The sequence below is a fragment of the Protopterus annectens genome, chromosome 8.part1, assembly GCF_019279795.1.
Source record: "Protopterus annectens isolate FY-2018-M chromosome 8.part1, PAN1.0, whole genome shotgun sequence".
Classification (NCBI taxonomy): Eukaryota; Metazoa; Chordata; order Ceratodontiformes; family Protopteridae; genus Protopterus; species Protopterus annectens.
The window spans coordinates 424,997,783-425,012,826 of NC_056742.1; the positions used below are offsets into that span (position 1 = coordinate 424,997,783).

Here is a 15,044-nt window from a genome sequence, read left to right on the forward strand (position 1 = left end):
CAGCAATTCCGACAGCACACATGTATACTTCGCTACTCTGGAACTTATCACCTCTAGTGCTGGATTGCAACATATTAACCAATACTGGTCTACTCAGCTTTAACAGTCTTTAAACTGATAGTTGAGGTTACATTAAAAATGTTAAAACCAATGAAAATGTGTATACAATCACACACACTTTTGAGCCTGTGAGGGATGAAAAGAAACTGTGAGGAGAGGAAGAAAAGACAAGTAAATATAAAGTGTTAGGTCAAAGGGCACGAAATACAATGAACGTGTGCCGGACTCCATTCTAGACTTTAATTCTATAGTGATGATGAGATCGATGGTCTTTCCTCAAGACGCTTCAATGACATCATCCTTTCAACTTCATAGTTTCTGCAGTTGGTAGCTTGCAGTGGTCACTCATTACCTACTTACGGTGTACTGTTACTGTTGTTTAATCCATCTCAGACTGCTGGAACCCGTTCTTGCAGACCCTGCTTTTTAGTCTAAGCTGTCAGGTCACAAGACTGTGTCCACTTTGTAATGACTTCTTAAAATACAAAGTGGTAAAGGTAAAACACTGAACTTTTCACAAGACTTGCACACTTGAAATCACTAGCACATTATCTTCATAAACAAGGATCCATGCAGTGGTTTAGGCTTTTTTTTTTTTTTTTTTTTAGAAACACAACAGTTAAATGATGACATAATTATACTTGATATTAATGCCACTCTGCAGTGTGACCTTCAATGCACCAACTCTAAATCCTTTTGATTGGCTCAAAATTGATGTAGTTAAAACAGCACTGTTGTTGTGACAATAGTTTCTACCTGAGCTGCAGTTTCTGAAACCATTTTAAATACTGTTATTTTATGGATTTACAATTCTTGTGCAAATGGACAATCTGGTGGGATAATGATACAGATGCACATGCAATATACATCAAAACAGACACAGTCTATGACCACTCTGGTTCAAAACAACTGTATTTGATTTCTCCAGTAAAATTACAGTATTTCAGCTGTTAATAATTATTAAACTGTAGAGAATCTGGCTCATTCTCTTACAGCTTTCCAAGAAAGTGCATGTAACAGTCCAACCATTTCATACCTAATACAAAATAGCACACTATACTCTGTCTTAAAAGAAGGTGGTTGTAGACTTGTAAGGAACATATTTACAATTTAATTACATCTGTATTTCCTATCTGAAATGTATATACAAAAGCATCTACATCTTTTCAGTTATTGTTGTTCAAGATGCTATACCTAGCAGCATTTTGAAATTCCAGCAATTTCGCCACATGAGATATATATACAAGGCAAAAAGTTACTTCTCAAATTGAACTACCAAAACAATAAACCCATCTGTGTCTAACAACTTGTTTTTTTTTTTTTTGTTTTTTTTTTTTGTTTTTTTTTTTATGACTGGAACTTGTGAAGATGTGTCAAGAAAAAAGCACAACATAAATGACAGGTCAAAATGAAAACCGTTGAATCTTCAAAACAAATCCACTGTAGATCTTAAAATAAAAACAAATAGGAATGGAAGGGACATTTTTCAAATTATAATCTGATCTTTCGGTCTTTTAAATTTACTAAGACTCAACAATTATAGTTGCTAAAATCACCAGAAGAATCCAGTTTACTTTTATGTACAGATTTTCATTAGCAATTTAATGCATTACTGAGGCATTGCAGTAACAATAGAGAACATGTTAAACTGAAGATATAAAATAAGTTAATACAGAATAAAATCACCTAACAGAATAAACTTACAACTGCCATAAATGTTACAGCATGTTTACAGCACTCTAGTCAATTAGTATTTAGATAAAAATACAGAAGACCAAAGTTAATGCTTGCAGTATTTTGCAAAGCAGGGTTATATCACTAATAAATAAGCTTTTTTTACTTCATAAACTGGACATTATATAAAACAATGTCTCAATAACAACTGTAGTTCATAAACTTCAAACTGCAACCATTGGGTGCTTCCATTTTTGGAATGTTGTTTTTGTTCTAGTTTGTTACAATTTCTTTGTTCTCTTCCACAAAACGGGTAAATCTGAAACCTGTCCCACTGTGAGTGCCAGAAAGTTTTTCAAGACCTCCAAGCGGTGCACTGTGTTCAGAATTCTGGAGTTTCTCCAGGCTTCCAGCCAACACTGTAATGGGCGAGTTGCCTCCATTGCCCAAGTTTCCAGGAAGGGAAGGAATGCCACCATTCTGGATGACTGAGATTTCATTAGTCTTCATAGCCAAGCCATTAGAGAGTGCAGCTGCGTACTGGTTCCAGAAGCTTGAAGGGTCTGCATTTCCTATTCTTCCAGACAAATCTTTGTGGAACAATTCTGGTATTTTTATAGGACTGCTTCCCAAAAATGCCATAGGGCCATCTACTGAAAGCCGCCTTCCCCGTCGTGCAGGAGCACTGTTCCACATATGTGTTCCCATATGAACCTGGAAAAGAAGTGAACACAGGCTGAAAGTGAATTCCAATAAACTTTTGTATATGACATTCTGAAGTGATGTAAATGTTAAAGTAATATAATTAGTAATAAATTATTTGCCACAAACTTATAGGAAGCATTGTAGTTAGCAAATATTGTGCTAGTAAAACCAGTCAGAGTTTCATAATATTTAGAAAGCAGCAACAAATCAGAATCCTTTTTTTCTGATGTTTTCGACTACAGTGTACCTATTACTTTTATCTTAAAATGTATGTAACCATACAATGGTCATGTACTATTTAATCTGCTGAAAATGGTCATTCCATCTAGGCTACAATTACAGTGTCCACTTCAATTGCAAAATTTACTGAGCCCGACATATTTTATCCTACAAATTTTCTCTCCAGATACTAACGTATCCTTTACTGACTGCTCACTGGGAGACTTGTGTGAACAGAGAAAATTGCCCAAAAGTAATTATTCATCTCACATTACCAGAAAAAGTCCCTTGAGGAATTTGGCTGCAGGAAGAATGCACACATTTCAAGCAATCACTTATGTTTCTAATCAAAATGATCTGCATTCTTACACATCTTTCTTAAAATATTATCTGTAATATAACAGCTAATTAACCATTAGTCCCACCAAGTATTAAACATCTAAAATGCCTAAATATACTAAATTTAGTCAGTATAAACAAACACAAGCATAAAAATGCATCTGGTAGGCAAAGAAACAAAAAACATTGATTTGAAGATAAATTAAAGACATAGAAAACATATTGCATTTAGACAGTCTGCAAACATTCTACTTCTTAAACACAGTACCAACTTGAAATAACGTACCCTATATTTCAAATAGATATAGGAAGCATACCTTAAGGTTGCCTTTGGTTGTAAAAGCTCTCCCACAAATAGTGCAGGCAAATGGTTTTTCACCAGTGTGCGTTCTCTCGTGAATCTGGAGGGCACTGGAAGAGGAAAATGTTTTACCACATGCGTTGCAGTAGTGTTGCTTTGGAGTTCTTCTAGGTGGGACTGGTGGTAGAACCGGAGAAGTTGCACAGGAAGGCAAAGTCCCTGTTGGAACAAGGCTAGAAGGTGCTTCTCTGCTGTCTTGTGGGGGTGTGTGCATAAAACCATTAACCTCAGCTTTGATAAGTGAAGATAATGAATTAACAGGAGAAACTGCAGAGTTCTGAGTAGGTCCAATATTGGAGTTGGCCTCAAAAAGCTGTGAAGGAAGGTCCCGCATCTGATGAGTTAACATATGCTGTTTTAAATTGCCCTTTGTGGAAAAGCCACGACTGCAGACTGTGCAAATAAATGGTCTCTCTTTGGTATGGCTTCTATAATGGATGTCCAAGGCACTCTGACAAGCAAATGTTTTGCCACAAATGTCACAGGCTGTATTTCTAAACTTACTCCGTTCTCTAAATGGAAATAAGAGACTTAAATTGTCTTCTTTGACTACTTTATCACTATTAGATGTCAAATCTAGAGCACCCCCATTAGCCGAGGCTGGTGACGGAACATTTCCACAGTCACTAGACAAAGTCCTATGCTGCTTTTCATCCACAGAAGGTGACCTATGGCAATCCATGGTACTATCAGATGGTGATGGGGGCAGAATGGATGAAGGAGAGTCAGAAATGTCTGGGCTTCCAGCACTTTGGCTTTCTAGATCACCAGCCGAAGATGTGTCATTACTCAAGTGGTCACCTTCAACTGATCCATTCACAGAAGATTTGAGACTTGCTTGGAGTTGCTCTTCAAAACCAGTACTAATCAATTTCATCTGATTTTCTAGAGCTGCAATACTGGAAATTTCTGGTGGTATGGGGGACGGTGATAAGCTGTCCTGGGAAGGGTCAGCAGATTTTGGAGTATCAGGCACACTGCTGTCTGGACAGTCCTCCATAGTGTCATCTGACAAATTGTCCAGGTCATCTAAATTCTTGTCATCAAAAGAGCCTGTGTCAGATTCCATTGATTCTGAGTAGTTTTCTGATACAGGTGTATTAGGAATATGCCCTCCCATATGCATCCTAATATGCTGCTGCAGTACAACAGCATTTGTGAACTTCTTCTGGCAGATTGGGCAGGAGTGTTGTACCCTTAGAGGGGGCATGGCACGATGAACACTATAGTGAGTTTTTAAATTTCCTTTAGTAGTAAAGGCACGGCCACATATTTTACACTTAAATGGTCTTTCACCTGTATGTGTACGATAATGCATTTTCAGAGCACTGTGGCAACTCAGAACTCGATGGCAAATGATGCACTCATTTGGGTCTGTCATCTTTTTATCAATATTTTCTACAAGCTGCTGCAACTTAGACGTCTCAGATGTCTGGTATGAATCTAAAAGTCCTCCAAATGGGAATTTTGTTTTAAACTGTTCTGACATCAGAGGCATTAGAGGGTTTGTAAAAGCTGTAACACTGTTTGAACCCGAGTCTGCAATGGAACTGATGGGGCTAGTGGCATTTCCAGGGCAGCTAGAATTCTGTGCACCTTCTTCTGATTTTTCAACAGAAGTACCTGAAACAGGACCCCCTTCTGTTTCTACTTCATTTAAAGGTCCAGAGTTTTTTGCTAGAGGCTCAGCTGTTCCTGAGTCACTTTTAACAGAACCAGGAGGACTATTTGAATGATGACTTGCTAAACCTGACTGAGTCTCTTCAGTTTTCATAAATGGTGGCAAACTTAATACTGTTGGAGGGAGTGGCAGACCAACAGATGGTGGTGTTAGAGGATTCAAGGCTGGCTTACTATCTAACCAGCTTGTGACAGGTTTCTCTGGGGGCACAGACATTCCATATGGAATACCTGTGCTTGTGGGAATATTATCTAAATGTTCCGGTACAGGGTATGGGTTCATCTGAATGTGTGGGTACTTTTCTTTATGTCGTTGAAAGTGAACCTTTAAGTTTCCTTTTGTGGAGAACCGATTTCCACAGATATTACACTTGAATGGTCTCTCCCCTGTATGGGAACGCAAATGAATCTGCAAGGCACTGTCACTCCCAAACACTTTAGCACAAAACCTACATTTGTGTTTAAAAAAAGCTTCTTCTGAACTAGTTTTTGATTCAAAAGTACTGACATTTGGTGGTTTTCCTTTTCTTTGTTGTGCCAAGGCAGACAAAGGGTTAATGTCTTCTGTAGGTCCTACACTGGGCACAGAGCCAGAGAAAACTGGGGTCTGAGGTAGAACTGGGTTTGATGCAGGGTTTAGTAAACTGCCAATTCCAAAAGCTGGTGAAGGGGTAGTAGGCACAGAAGAGTCACCCAGCTGCAGGGTATTACCAGTACTTGTGGGCACCTTATCAATAGATTGTGCTGTGGCTGCTGCTGCTGTTGGCAAGCTTGTAGCTGGAGAAGGGCAACTACTAGGTGGAACTACAGTGCTGCTTGACTTGCTCTGAGGTAGCGGTACAGAGGCTAAATGCTTCATACTACTAATGCTGGCTGACTGACTAGCGAGGCTTTGTGCTAATCCAGCTGCTGCAACCAACTGTTGGGATAAGTGGGAACTTAATGTTGTTAACGGGTTGGACGATGTTCCTACAGTACCTTGAGAGGAGCTAGAAGGTGTCGAAACCTCTGTGGTTTGGGTGGCCAGCAATAATATTTGATGACGAATCTGCTCAATGAGTTGTAACTGATGGATCTGCTGCTGTTGTAAAGCCAAGAGTTGTTCCATGAGAGCAGGTACTGCAATCTTGTTATTTGAGTCATTGGACCTGGTTTCCTGTGAGAACTGGGCAACTGCCACTTTAGTACTCTGAAGATTTTCAATGATGACATTGCTGTTTATCATGGAAAAATTACTTAATGCTGTCAGATTACCTATCTGAGGTAGTGAGGTTGCGGCTTGTGAGGTACCCATTGTGGGGGTATCATTACTTGTAGTACTATTGCTGACACTGTTACAATTGCAGTTGCTATTGTTAATACTGGAAGCATCCACATCCATGGAGTCCTCCTCCTCCTCCTCCTCCTCCTCCTCTTCCTCTTCGTCCTTGTCAGTTTTATGTTCTGAAAGGTCACTGCAGTCTACTTGATCTGTGTTACTAACCAGTTCATTCATCTGTTCATCGGGACTACTAGGGGAGCTTGGAGAGAAGGTTCCAGAAGGAGAAACTGGGTTTTCATTCACTATCAGAACTAATTGGTTCTTAGTGCAGCTCTTCTTGTGTTGCAGAAGATCGGATAGCTCAAAGAACTCAGCACAGCACCTGCCACATACATGGACTCCATCATTACTTGTAGTCTGACTCTCTTGTTCTTTTTCTGCATCTCCTGTAAGAGTTAGAAAGAGTAAGTATTAAAAAAAAAACACATACAAAGTAGTTTTCAGAGATGTGATCTGTCATTTTAGCCTATCTCAGTGAAACAAATTAATAATGCACATTAAAACAAATTAATGTTTCAAGTTTCCTGATATGACACAATGCAGTGTGGTATTGCATCAATGCATGCATGGGACTTCTATCCATTGTTTTGACTGACATAATTTTCCTCATGTAATCCATTAACATATAAATACTTATGAAGTAAAAACATCGCCTTAATGAAATTCCATAGAAAAGCATTGATTTCCAATATTTCATAAGCCTCATTGTCTCCTTGTCCACTGGGTAAAAATCAACAACCTGAAAGACTCATTACAATCTGAAGTTGCTGTCAACTTTGTTCATTTTCAACTGACTTGGAGAAATCTCTGATAGTTTACCCTGTCACTAAACTAATTTGCAGTCATTCAGGTCCCAATCAGTTGTTGTCAAGAAAAAAATGCATATCACCGAGCAGCAGACTGACAACTCTAAAATTGCTTTGTATTTCTTTGCGAGACCTACACTAATTATGATGCTAAAAACAATTACAGGTTATTCGGGTCACATGTTAAAGTTACTGAGCTGCCTATTTTATATTTAATTATACAACTGAATTTTAAATCACAATGAAAAATGGATGCAAACCAGTTTTTGAGAAAGCACTGTCTGCTTTTTTTTTAGGTTAAGCTTATATACTGTGTAGTATGAATACTAAAAGCACACTGCACTTACATATCCTTAGCATAAGCTTCACTACATGCAGCAGGGACAGATAGCCCTGCATAACCAGCTTTTGACAATCTGTCTGCAATATACAGGAAGTTCACAATATTAAATAAGACTGCATGTGACAGGTCCAGATCTGAATCTGTGCTACGATGGATCATACACATTAATCGTGAATCTCTCTGCTGGGAATTTTGATCCACTTTAGTCGCATGTGTGACATTTGTTTTGGTTTGTACAGGAAATAGTGTTACTTAGCAGAATTTCACACTAGTGGAGGCAACATCCAACTCCTAACCAGAAGTAGATTCTCATACAAATGGAAGTACAGTTACAAGTCAACATAAACAAATACAATATGGGAATGCCAATGACAAAGGCACTTCCTCTTTTTCACCAATTCCCTTTCATAAGAAGGCTTTAAGGAATGAAGAAGTATGTTATATAAATCAAGCCCATACAAAACAAAATGTGCATATTACCACATTTAACGATGCTTGCACTTGCCATACACTGAGTCTATATCTTATCAACTGTTCCTGACAGTGATCAGAACAGCCTAGTCCTTGCTAACTTGTTTTATTTCATAAAATGCACACAAAGAAATGGGAGGTATGGATGCAATATTTACATTAAAAAAATAAAGAAGGAAAATGCAACATTATTTTACTTGACAACAAGACAGCTCTGTGGCACAGAGATAAAGCGCACCTTCCTCATCATTGGGGGAGGGGAGGCAGCATAGACCTCTGTCCTGGCGACAAGAGAAGGCTGTGGTAATGCAGTGCAGTATAAAGGACCAAAAAACAAGCACTGATCCACCAGCTATTACTCCCTTCTATGTGGGAGTGAGGCAGCAGCATTAGGCCAGCATTACTGCTGTCATTTTGGTGGCATGCACGCCAGGGTTGTAACAGGCACATACTCAGGTCAACAGCAGAAAGAAACAATTAACGACCAGGAACAATCACTTATGGTTTGCTGTTCTTAAAACAAACAAAATTATATTTTCCTGACAGAAAATGCAGGAATTATACCCATGATTTTTAAATGTAATATCTACCATTTATCATAAGTACAAACTGTGGGTATGGGATATTCTAAACATCAAGACAACAAACCAGAAGCTCTTAATAAAACTTTTATTTACAAAAATGCCAGTTTGCTGTCTTGGTGTTTACAGCATCCCATATACACAGTCTGTAATTTTCTTGGTTGTTAGTGATTGTGTGTGTGTGTGTTTGTGTACACACACACACACACACACACACACACACACACACACACACACAAAATTAAAAACAGAGGGGGGGTAGGGGGTTGTGAATAGGTAACTGTTGATGGTTGTGTAGGCAATGAATTGTTTGCAACTGATCTTGCCTGCCAAGGTGGTGGAAAGAATGGGCAACTGGAAAAAGGAAGCACTAATGGCAGACATGAAGGCATAAAATGAAAGAAAAAACATTTCAAAGGACTCAAGGAAGAAGATCGGAGGATGCATGCCAAACTCCTTGAAGCACAATAAAACATGCGCTCAGGAGAAGAACTTCAGAAAGGAAATGAAAAACTATAGTGGACAGGCCAAGGGACTTTGTAAAGGCTCAGTTTATTTCACTCCCAGTACAAATAAGCAAGAACATGCATATAATGAGTGTTGGCTGGGAAGAAAAGATGATCTCAAACCATTATAAGTACACCACAGTTTTGTTATTTGTACCATTATGAGTTAATGATGTTGGGCACTGCTAATAATACATTCATAACAATGTGGTCCAGCATGCTGACCTTCAGCATATAGTGTAAAGGATATCAGTTTCACCATCCCCCACTAGTTCAGCACAGTAGTGAATATCAGTAACAGTCTACAGAACTAAAGAGATAGGCATGCCAGTGAAGGTCAGAAGCCCCAGAAGCAGATAATGTAATGCTTTCTTTCAGCACAGCAGCAGCAATAAAAGAATGAAGTGAATGACCCACTCAAAATGAGTAACTAACTAAATAAATAAATAAACAAACAAACTGGTGCTTATAACTAGTTTTCCTAAGAAAGGAGTTTGACAACTGGGATGATCATGCTAAAACATGTGCAATGGCTTCCACCAAAAAGAAAGCACAGTAAGTATCTATGTGTGATCACAGCACATCTGGAAATGAAAATGGAGCCAGACACCTGCATGATTCATTTAGGAATCAGTCCAGCCAAAGGTATTAGAAAGTAATAACTGCTGTTCCTGTCTTCAAGAATAGCTCAACATCAGGCTCTGGTGACTGTAAGCTGAATATCCCAGTCCTAGTACGAAGGATAGAATAATAAAAATGCTCCTAAAAATTGAGCTGGTTTGCAGTTAAATCATTTTCTGCAATGGCAAATGATATAAGGATAGTACTAGTGCTACAAAAAAAAAATGTGGGGTGACCTTTAATGATTTTTTTAACATATTTAAACTGCAGTGGTGGTGCTGCGGTAGCGTTGTTGCCTCACAGTTAGACGTTGCATGTTCGATTCTCAGTTAGAGTGTCTTCTGTGTGTCGACACGTGTGAATGGGCATTCCTTCATTGAAGGTTGTGCGTTAGGCCTGGCAAGCCAGCACGTAAAAATCTACTGCCAATCATTAGTGGACCGGAGTTCTGCTGTGGGGACCCCTAACCGGGAAAAGCCGAAAGACAGTTTAGTTTACGTTCTATTTTTTTAAGAATATTTTTGTGCCGGCTATATTACATCATTAGTAAGATCACATTAGATAACACAGGACAAGGTTATGCCATATAGGTTCATAGGTAAGTACTAGATTAACTATGTTTGTGAGCCACTTTAAACCTAGCCAATTTCCCTTTTTCTGTGCTCAAAGTAATCTATCCCATTTAGTTATAGATTTGCCTTACCAATTCCATTGTTGATAATTATATATTACACCTAATCAGAATAACTCTGGTCATACCCTAGATAATTTAGGAGCTGCCTCTGTCCATTAGTAGTAGAGTGGGCAGTCCTGGGGAAAATTTTCTGTTTCCCATCCACAGTTCTAAGTTGTCCTTCAATATGGACATGGATGAACTTTGTTTTATGTGGATGGTTGCCTGTTCCAGACTAGTGCTATCCTCCAAACCATTTTGTTGATGTTGCAGAAGAGGTTTATATCTCTAGGCTAGTAGTTTTGATGACATTTGATTTGCTGATGTGTGGTAAATCCATCAGTACTGGGTCAGAGGATGATGCCTTGTATGGCAAACACAGGTCACCTCTTTGCAGTATGTAGGATACTAAGCATAGTAACTTTGAGTTGGTTCATGTAGGACATGTTGTTTAGGCCTTGCATCCTTTTAGTAAGGTATCTCTGCTGACATTCCATTTGTTGCATGTGTCTGGATGCATGCCAAAGGGGGCATTATGTTCAATGACTGGCCAATTGAGAGCTGAGTAAAGGGGGTAATAACATCACTAAATGTAGACAAAATCCTTTTGTTTATAAGCTGTGTAATAAAGAAGGGCTTTCTTACAACAATGGATACTTTGGTCAAAAGTTATGTCACTGCCTACATAAGTTCCAAAATCCCAAACAACTGGGTCAACATTTAAGGGTGTACTGTCCATGTAGTAGTTCTCTGGGGTTGATGACTTCCCAAAGGATACCATAATGCATTTTTGACATTTGGTTTCAGTCCATTATTTTGACGTGGATTATTTATTAGGGACAAAACTTCCTGCAGGATGGATAAGACATGTAGGGTACAGTGACTGCTTCTTGATTGAAGTCATCTAGTCATCTGCAAACTTAGTCAGCCAGAGCCCTACATAAACTAAATGAATAGCACATCATGTAGCATAGAACAGCATTGCCTTTGCTATACTGTAACTCCTCTAGTGATTAGCTGTGCCACACTTACGCCCATTATCTATTATGAAGCCTATATCTGTACTTCACGCTTTCTAGGTATACAATGTGCATTTGCATTTTGCCTGCACATATCAGCTGGAGGAGTGATTTTAATGTTTTGTGCACGTGTTATTTTTTTCTATAAACCTGTAACACAAACTCAGCGTACAATATGCATATTGCATTGTTTGTTCTAGCTTTGTTTAATTCACTCTTACAGATGCATCAATGACTGGAGTATGGTTCTCAATGTGTAAATACGATCCACATATAAACATCTGCAGCTTCTGCTTACTTACACAAGGATATACAGTTTTCTATTCATTGTCATAATACACTGTGTATAGAAATAAGACCTACAGGAGCTGAAAACATAACACCACTAGTCAAATAATACACGTGATTTTTACTTTTTAATATTCGACAGAAGTTGGTAACAGAATAACTTGTTTGTAAGGATTTAAGAAAAAAATATGCAATTTCAGTTAAAATGCAAACTACTATAGTCTGCATCAATAAACTACCCAGAACATAAAGACAGTTAATAATGTAAAGGTGATAGACTTACTGAAGCTAAATACAGATTAAAATATTTTGAAAAACAAAATGCAATCACAATTTACACCTAATAATATACAACTTTACCTGACATGGTGAAGCAGAGAAAAAAGACACACACAGACACACACACACACACACACACACACACACACACACACACACACACACACACACACACACACACACACACACGCACACACACACACAAGCAGTTCAAATACTGGAAAAATAAAACCCTTAATAAGCAATGGTACAATAATAAGACCTTGACAGGAATATGATTCCTACAGTCTGCACTTAGATAAGTGTTTTTTTTATACCTCTACATATGGGGCTTTATACAGACAAATGTAATTTCTTTTTAAATACTGTACAACTGGTCTTTGATCTCAGGGAGTTACATATTATTCTGACTAATACTGGGGATCATAATGATCAAACTGCACATTCAGTGACAAAAGACAGGAATCTGGATTTAAGCTAGGTGTCAGAACTGAGGAAACTGTTACTTGCATTAACTAATTCTCCACTGGTACATGGGTGCTCCATGATAGCGAAATGTGCGTGTTCAAGGCATGAGACCTCTCCTACCTTTTCTACTGTAAGCTACTCTGCTAAGAACTAGGCATGCTACAGAGGCAATAAATACCTCAGATATGCAGCTCTGCCATAAAAGCACCAAATCACTTTCTGCAACCTAATACTGAGTGTAGCATGGATGAATTACAACAAACTGCATAACATCTTTTAGAAAGGAACATCCAACAACCTACTTTCTTAACTTCCTTTGGACTCTGCATTATAAACACTAGGCACTATCAAGACAGCAAATATAAATAACTTAATCCCAAAATCTTTACCTCAAAACTAACCATAACCCTAAAATCCTATCCGTAAAAAAACTAATCCCAATCTAATAACTCCAACCTTAACCCTAAAATCCTAACTCTAACACTAAAACTCAAGTCTAATCCTAATCCCCAACTCTAACATTAGCCATATAGCAGTGCTTAGACTGCAAAATTCTCAATTATAAGAACTTTCACAGAACAACCTTCCTGCTGGTAGGAATAACCCTGTCACAGGACAACTGTAAAGTAATTAGAACTGCAGAACAAGTGAATAAGTGAGTTGAAAACTGCAGAAACACTCTTGGAAAGGGCAAAATAACAATTATTTATGCATATCTTACCTCACAGACACAAGCTATAGGGTTTGAGTCTACCCTTTGAAAGGAAAACTGGCTAGGCTTAAAAAGGCCCTCAAGGGTAGCCAGTCTAATAACTACCTATGAACCCATGTTTGCTGAACATGAGATCCAACAGGCATATCTCTCTTACAAAAAGAGGCCAGTGTAGAAATGCTGTTTTTGGTTTCTCTTAAAATGGGACACTTCCACTGTGCTTTCTTAAAATTCTGGCAACCAATGTTCAAATCTATTAGATCCTAGTTTCTGCAGTTGCCTTCAGACCCACATTAATTTTGGTTTTCCTTTAAGTCTATTTCCAGAAAAAGGCCAATATGCCCCACCATTATCCCCATCTTCTCTGGACCTTTGTGACTCACAGTTCAAATATACATATAAATTAAGGTAGTGGGGCAAGTCTTTCCCCAAAAAAAACCCTCAACCAAGTCAGTGTAGTCCCAAATAATCTCTTATTGTAAGTATGGAAACATTAAAGACCACCACAGCTGTGGGACAGTCCCTTCTACCCACCTATTCACATACAACAACTAGTTTATCTACTGAGTTTGCTATGCTATTGTTTACTAATGACTTGTTTATTGAAGTTATCACAATTCCAAAATGAAGGCTTGCTTCTACTTGCTTCTCTTTCAGCCATATGTCATAAGTATGACTTTGTGCCTGTATTGGCCGACTCAGCTGTTAACCCTATTAGCTTGTTCACCATCAGCTGTAAATGCAGACTGTGTCTTCCCTCCCCACTGAAAACTTGCATCGCATTGCACGAGTTCATCACTGAGTGAACAGTTTTTGGCAATGTGGTCTACATCAAAGTAATTATAATACTTTACCTACCTTGCTTTTTGTGTCTTCACCGTTTAGGGGTTACCCAAGATTCTCACTGTTACTCTAAAAAGGCAAATGCCTCTTTTATACATTTTTATATCTCAGAACATTTTAATAATTTTCCCCACTTTTGTGGGAGTATTTTAGTTGTATAGTGTGAGTGTGTGCATGTGTGTGCCTTCTGTGGAAGGTTGGGTGCCGGGCTGGCAACTCGACACCGTAAAACTCCACTGCCAGTCATGAGCGGACAAGTGATCCACTGTGGTGACCTCTAACCGGGAAAAGCTGAAAGAAGAAGAAGAAGTCACTGCACTTTGTGGCATCTCTCTTGCTACCATGCACTTCACAACCAGGTCTACTAGCTGGTCTCTACACTCAGAACTCCCAAGAATAACCTACGGACAGACAGATAGGAAAACTTCTTTTTTCCCCTGAAATGATTCATTGTAAAAATATTCATGTTTCAAGACTATGAATTCTCCATTGGCTAGGTCAGTAGCAATTCTTTACAATTCATGAACCCAGTGAGTATTTCAGAGGTTCCTTAGCATTTTCCTCCATGTGTTTATCTGCACCCAATTTAGACAAAAGGCTGTTGTTCCAAACAATATTTTAGTTGTTATTGACCTCAAATAAAGGGAATGATTTGAAATACAACCAAGCATCACTTCAGTAGCAAAGAGCAAAGCAAACACATTTATTTCTGGAGAACAGTTAAACTTTGACAGGAACTGCCCTAGACAGAATAGTACCCAGTAACAGATGCAATTGCTGCACAAATTTACATTGTATCATTGTAGCCTCAAGCTTAACACAAGACTTAAAGAAATATAGCAGTTTCATTTAGAAAACTGTTCATGTTGGAGGTAGTTGTCACAAACCATGTTGGATGTTTTTGAAACAATGGCGAATAAACTCAGTCATGTAGGCTTAAACAACTGTCCAGGGAACACAGACTTGCTTTGAAGAGTGGATTACAGTCCAAATAAAAAAAAAAAAATCACAGTTTTACTTACAGACAATGCTCCCTACTTGTAAGCACATTATTCTGGCATATGTTTTAAAGATC

At 38.4% G+C, this 15,044-nt stretch overlaps 1 protein-coding gene across 2 annotated transcripts in view; it reads right to left on the reverse strand.

Annotated features, from left to right (window-relative positions):
• Positions 1-954: 954 nt before the first annotated feature.
• Positions 955-15,044, reverse strand: part of SALL1 (spalt like transcription factor 1) — a 33,319-nt gene continuing 19,229 nt past the window's right edge. For both annotated transcript variants that reach the window (XM_044081992.1, XM_044081993.1), the window contains exons 2-3: positions 3,315-6,745; positions 955-2,448 (exon numbers count right to left, since the gene is read on the reverse strand). In XM_044081992.1, coding sequence (XP_043937927.1) covers positions 2,008-2,448; positions 3,315-6,745 — 3,872 coding nt within the window. In that variant the 3' untranslated portion in view covers positions 955-2,007. The remainder of the gene's footprint in view (positions 2,449-3,314; positions 6,746-15,044) is intronic.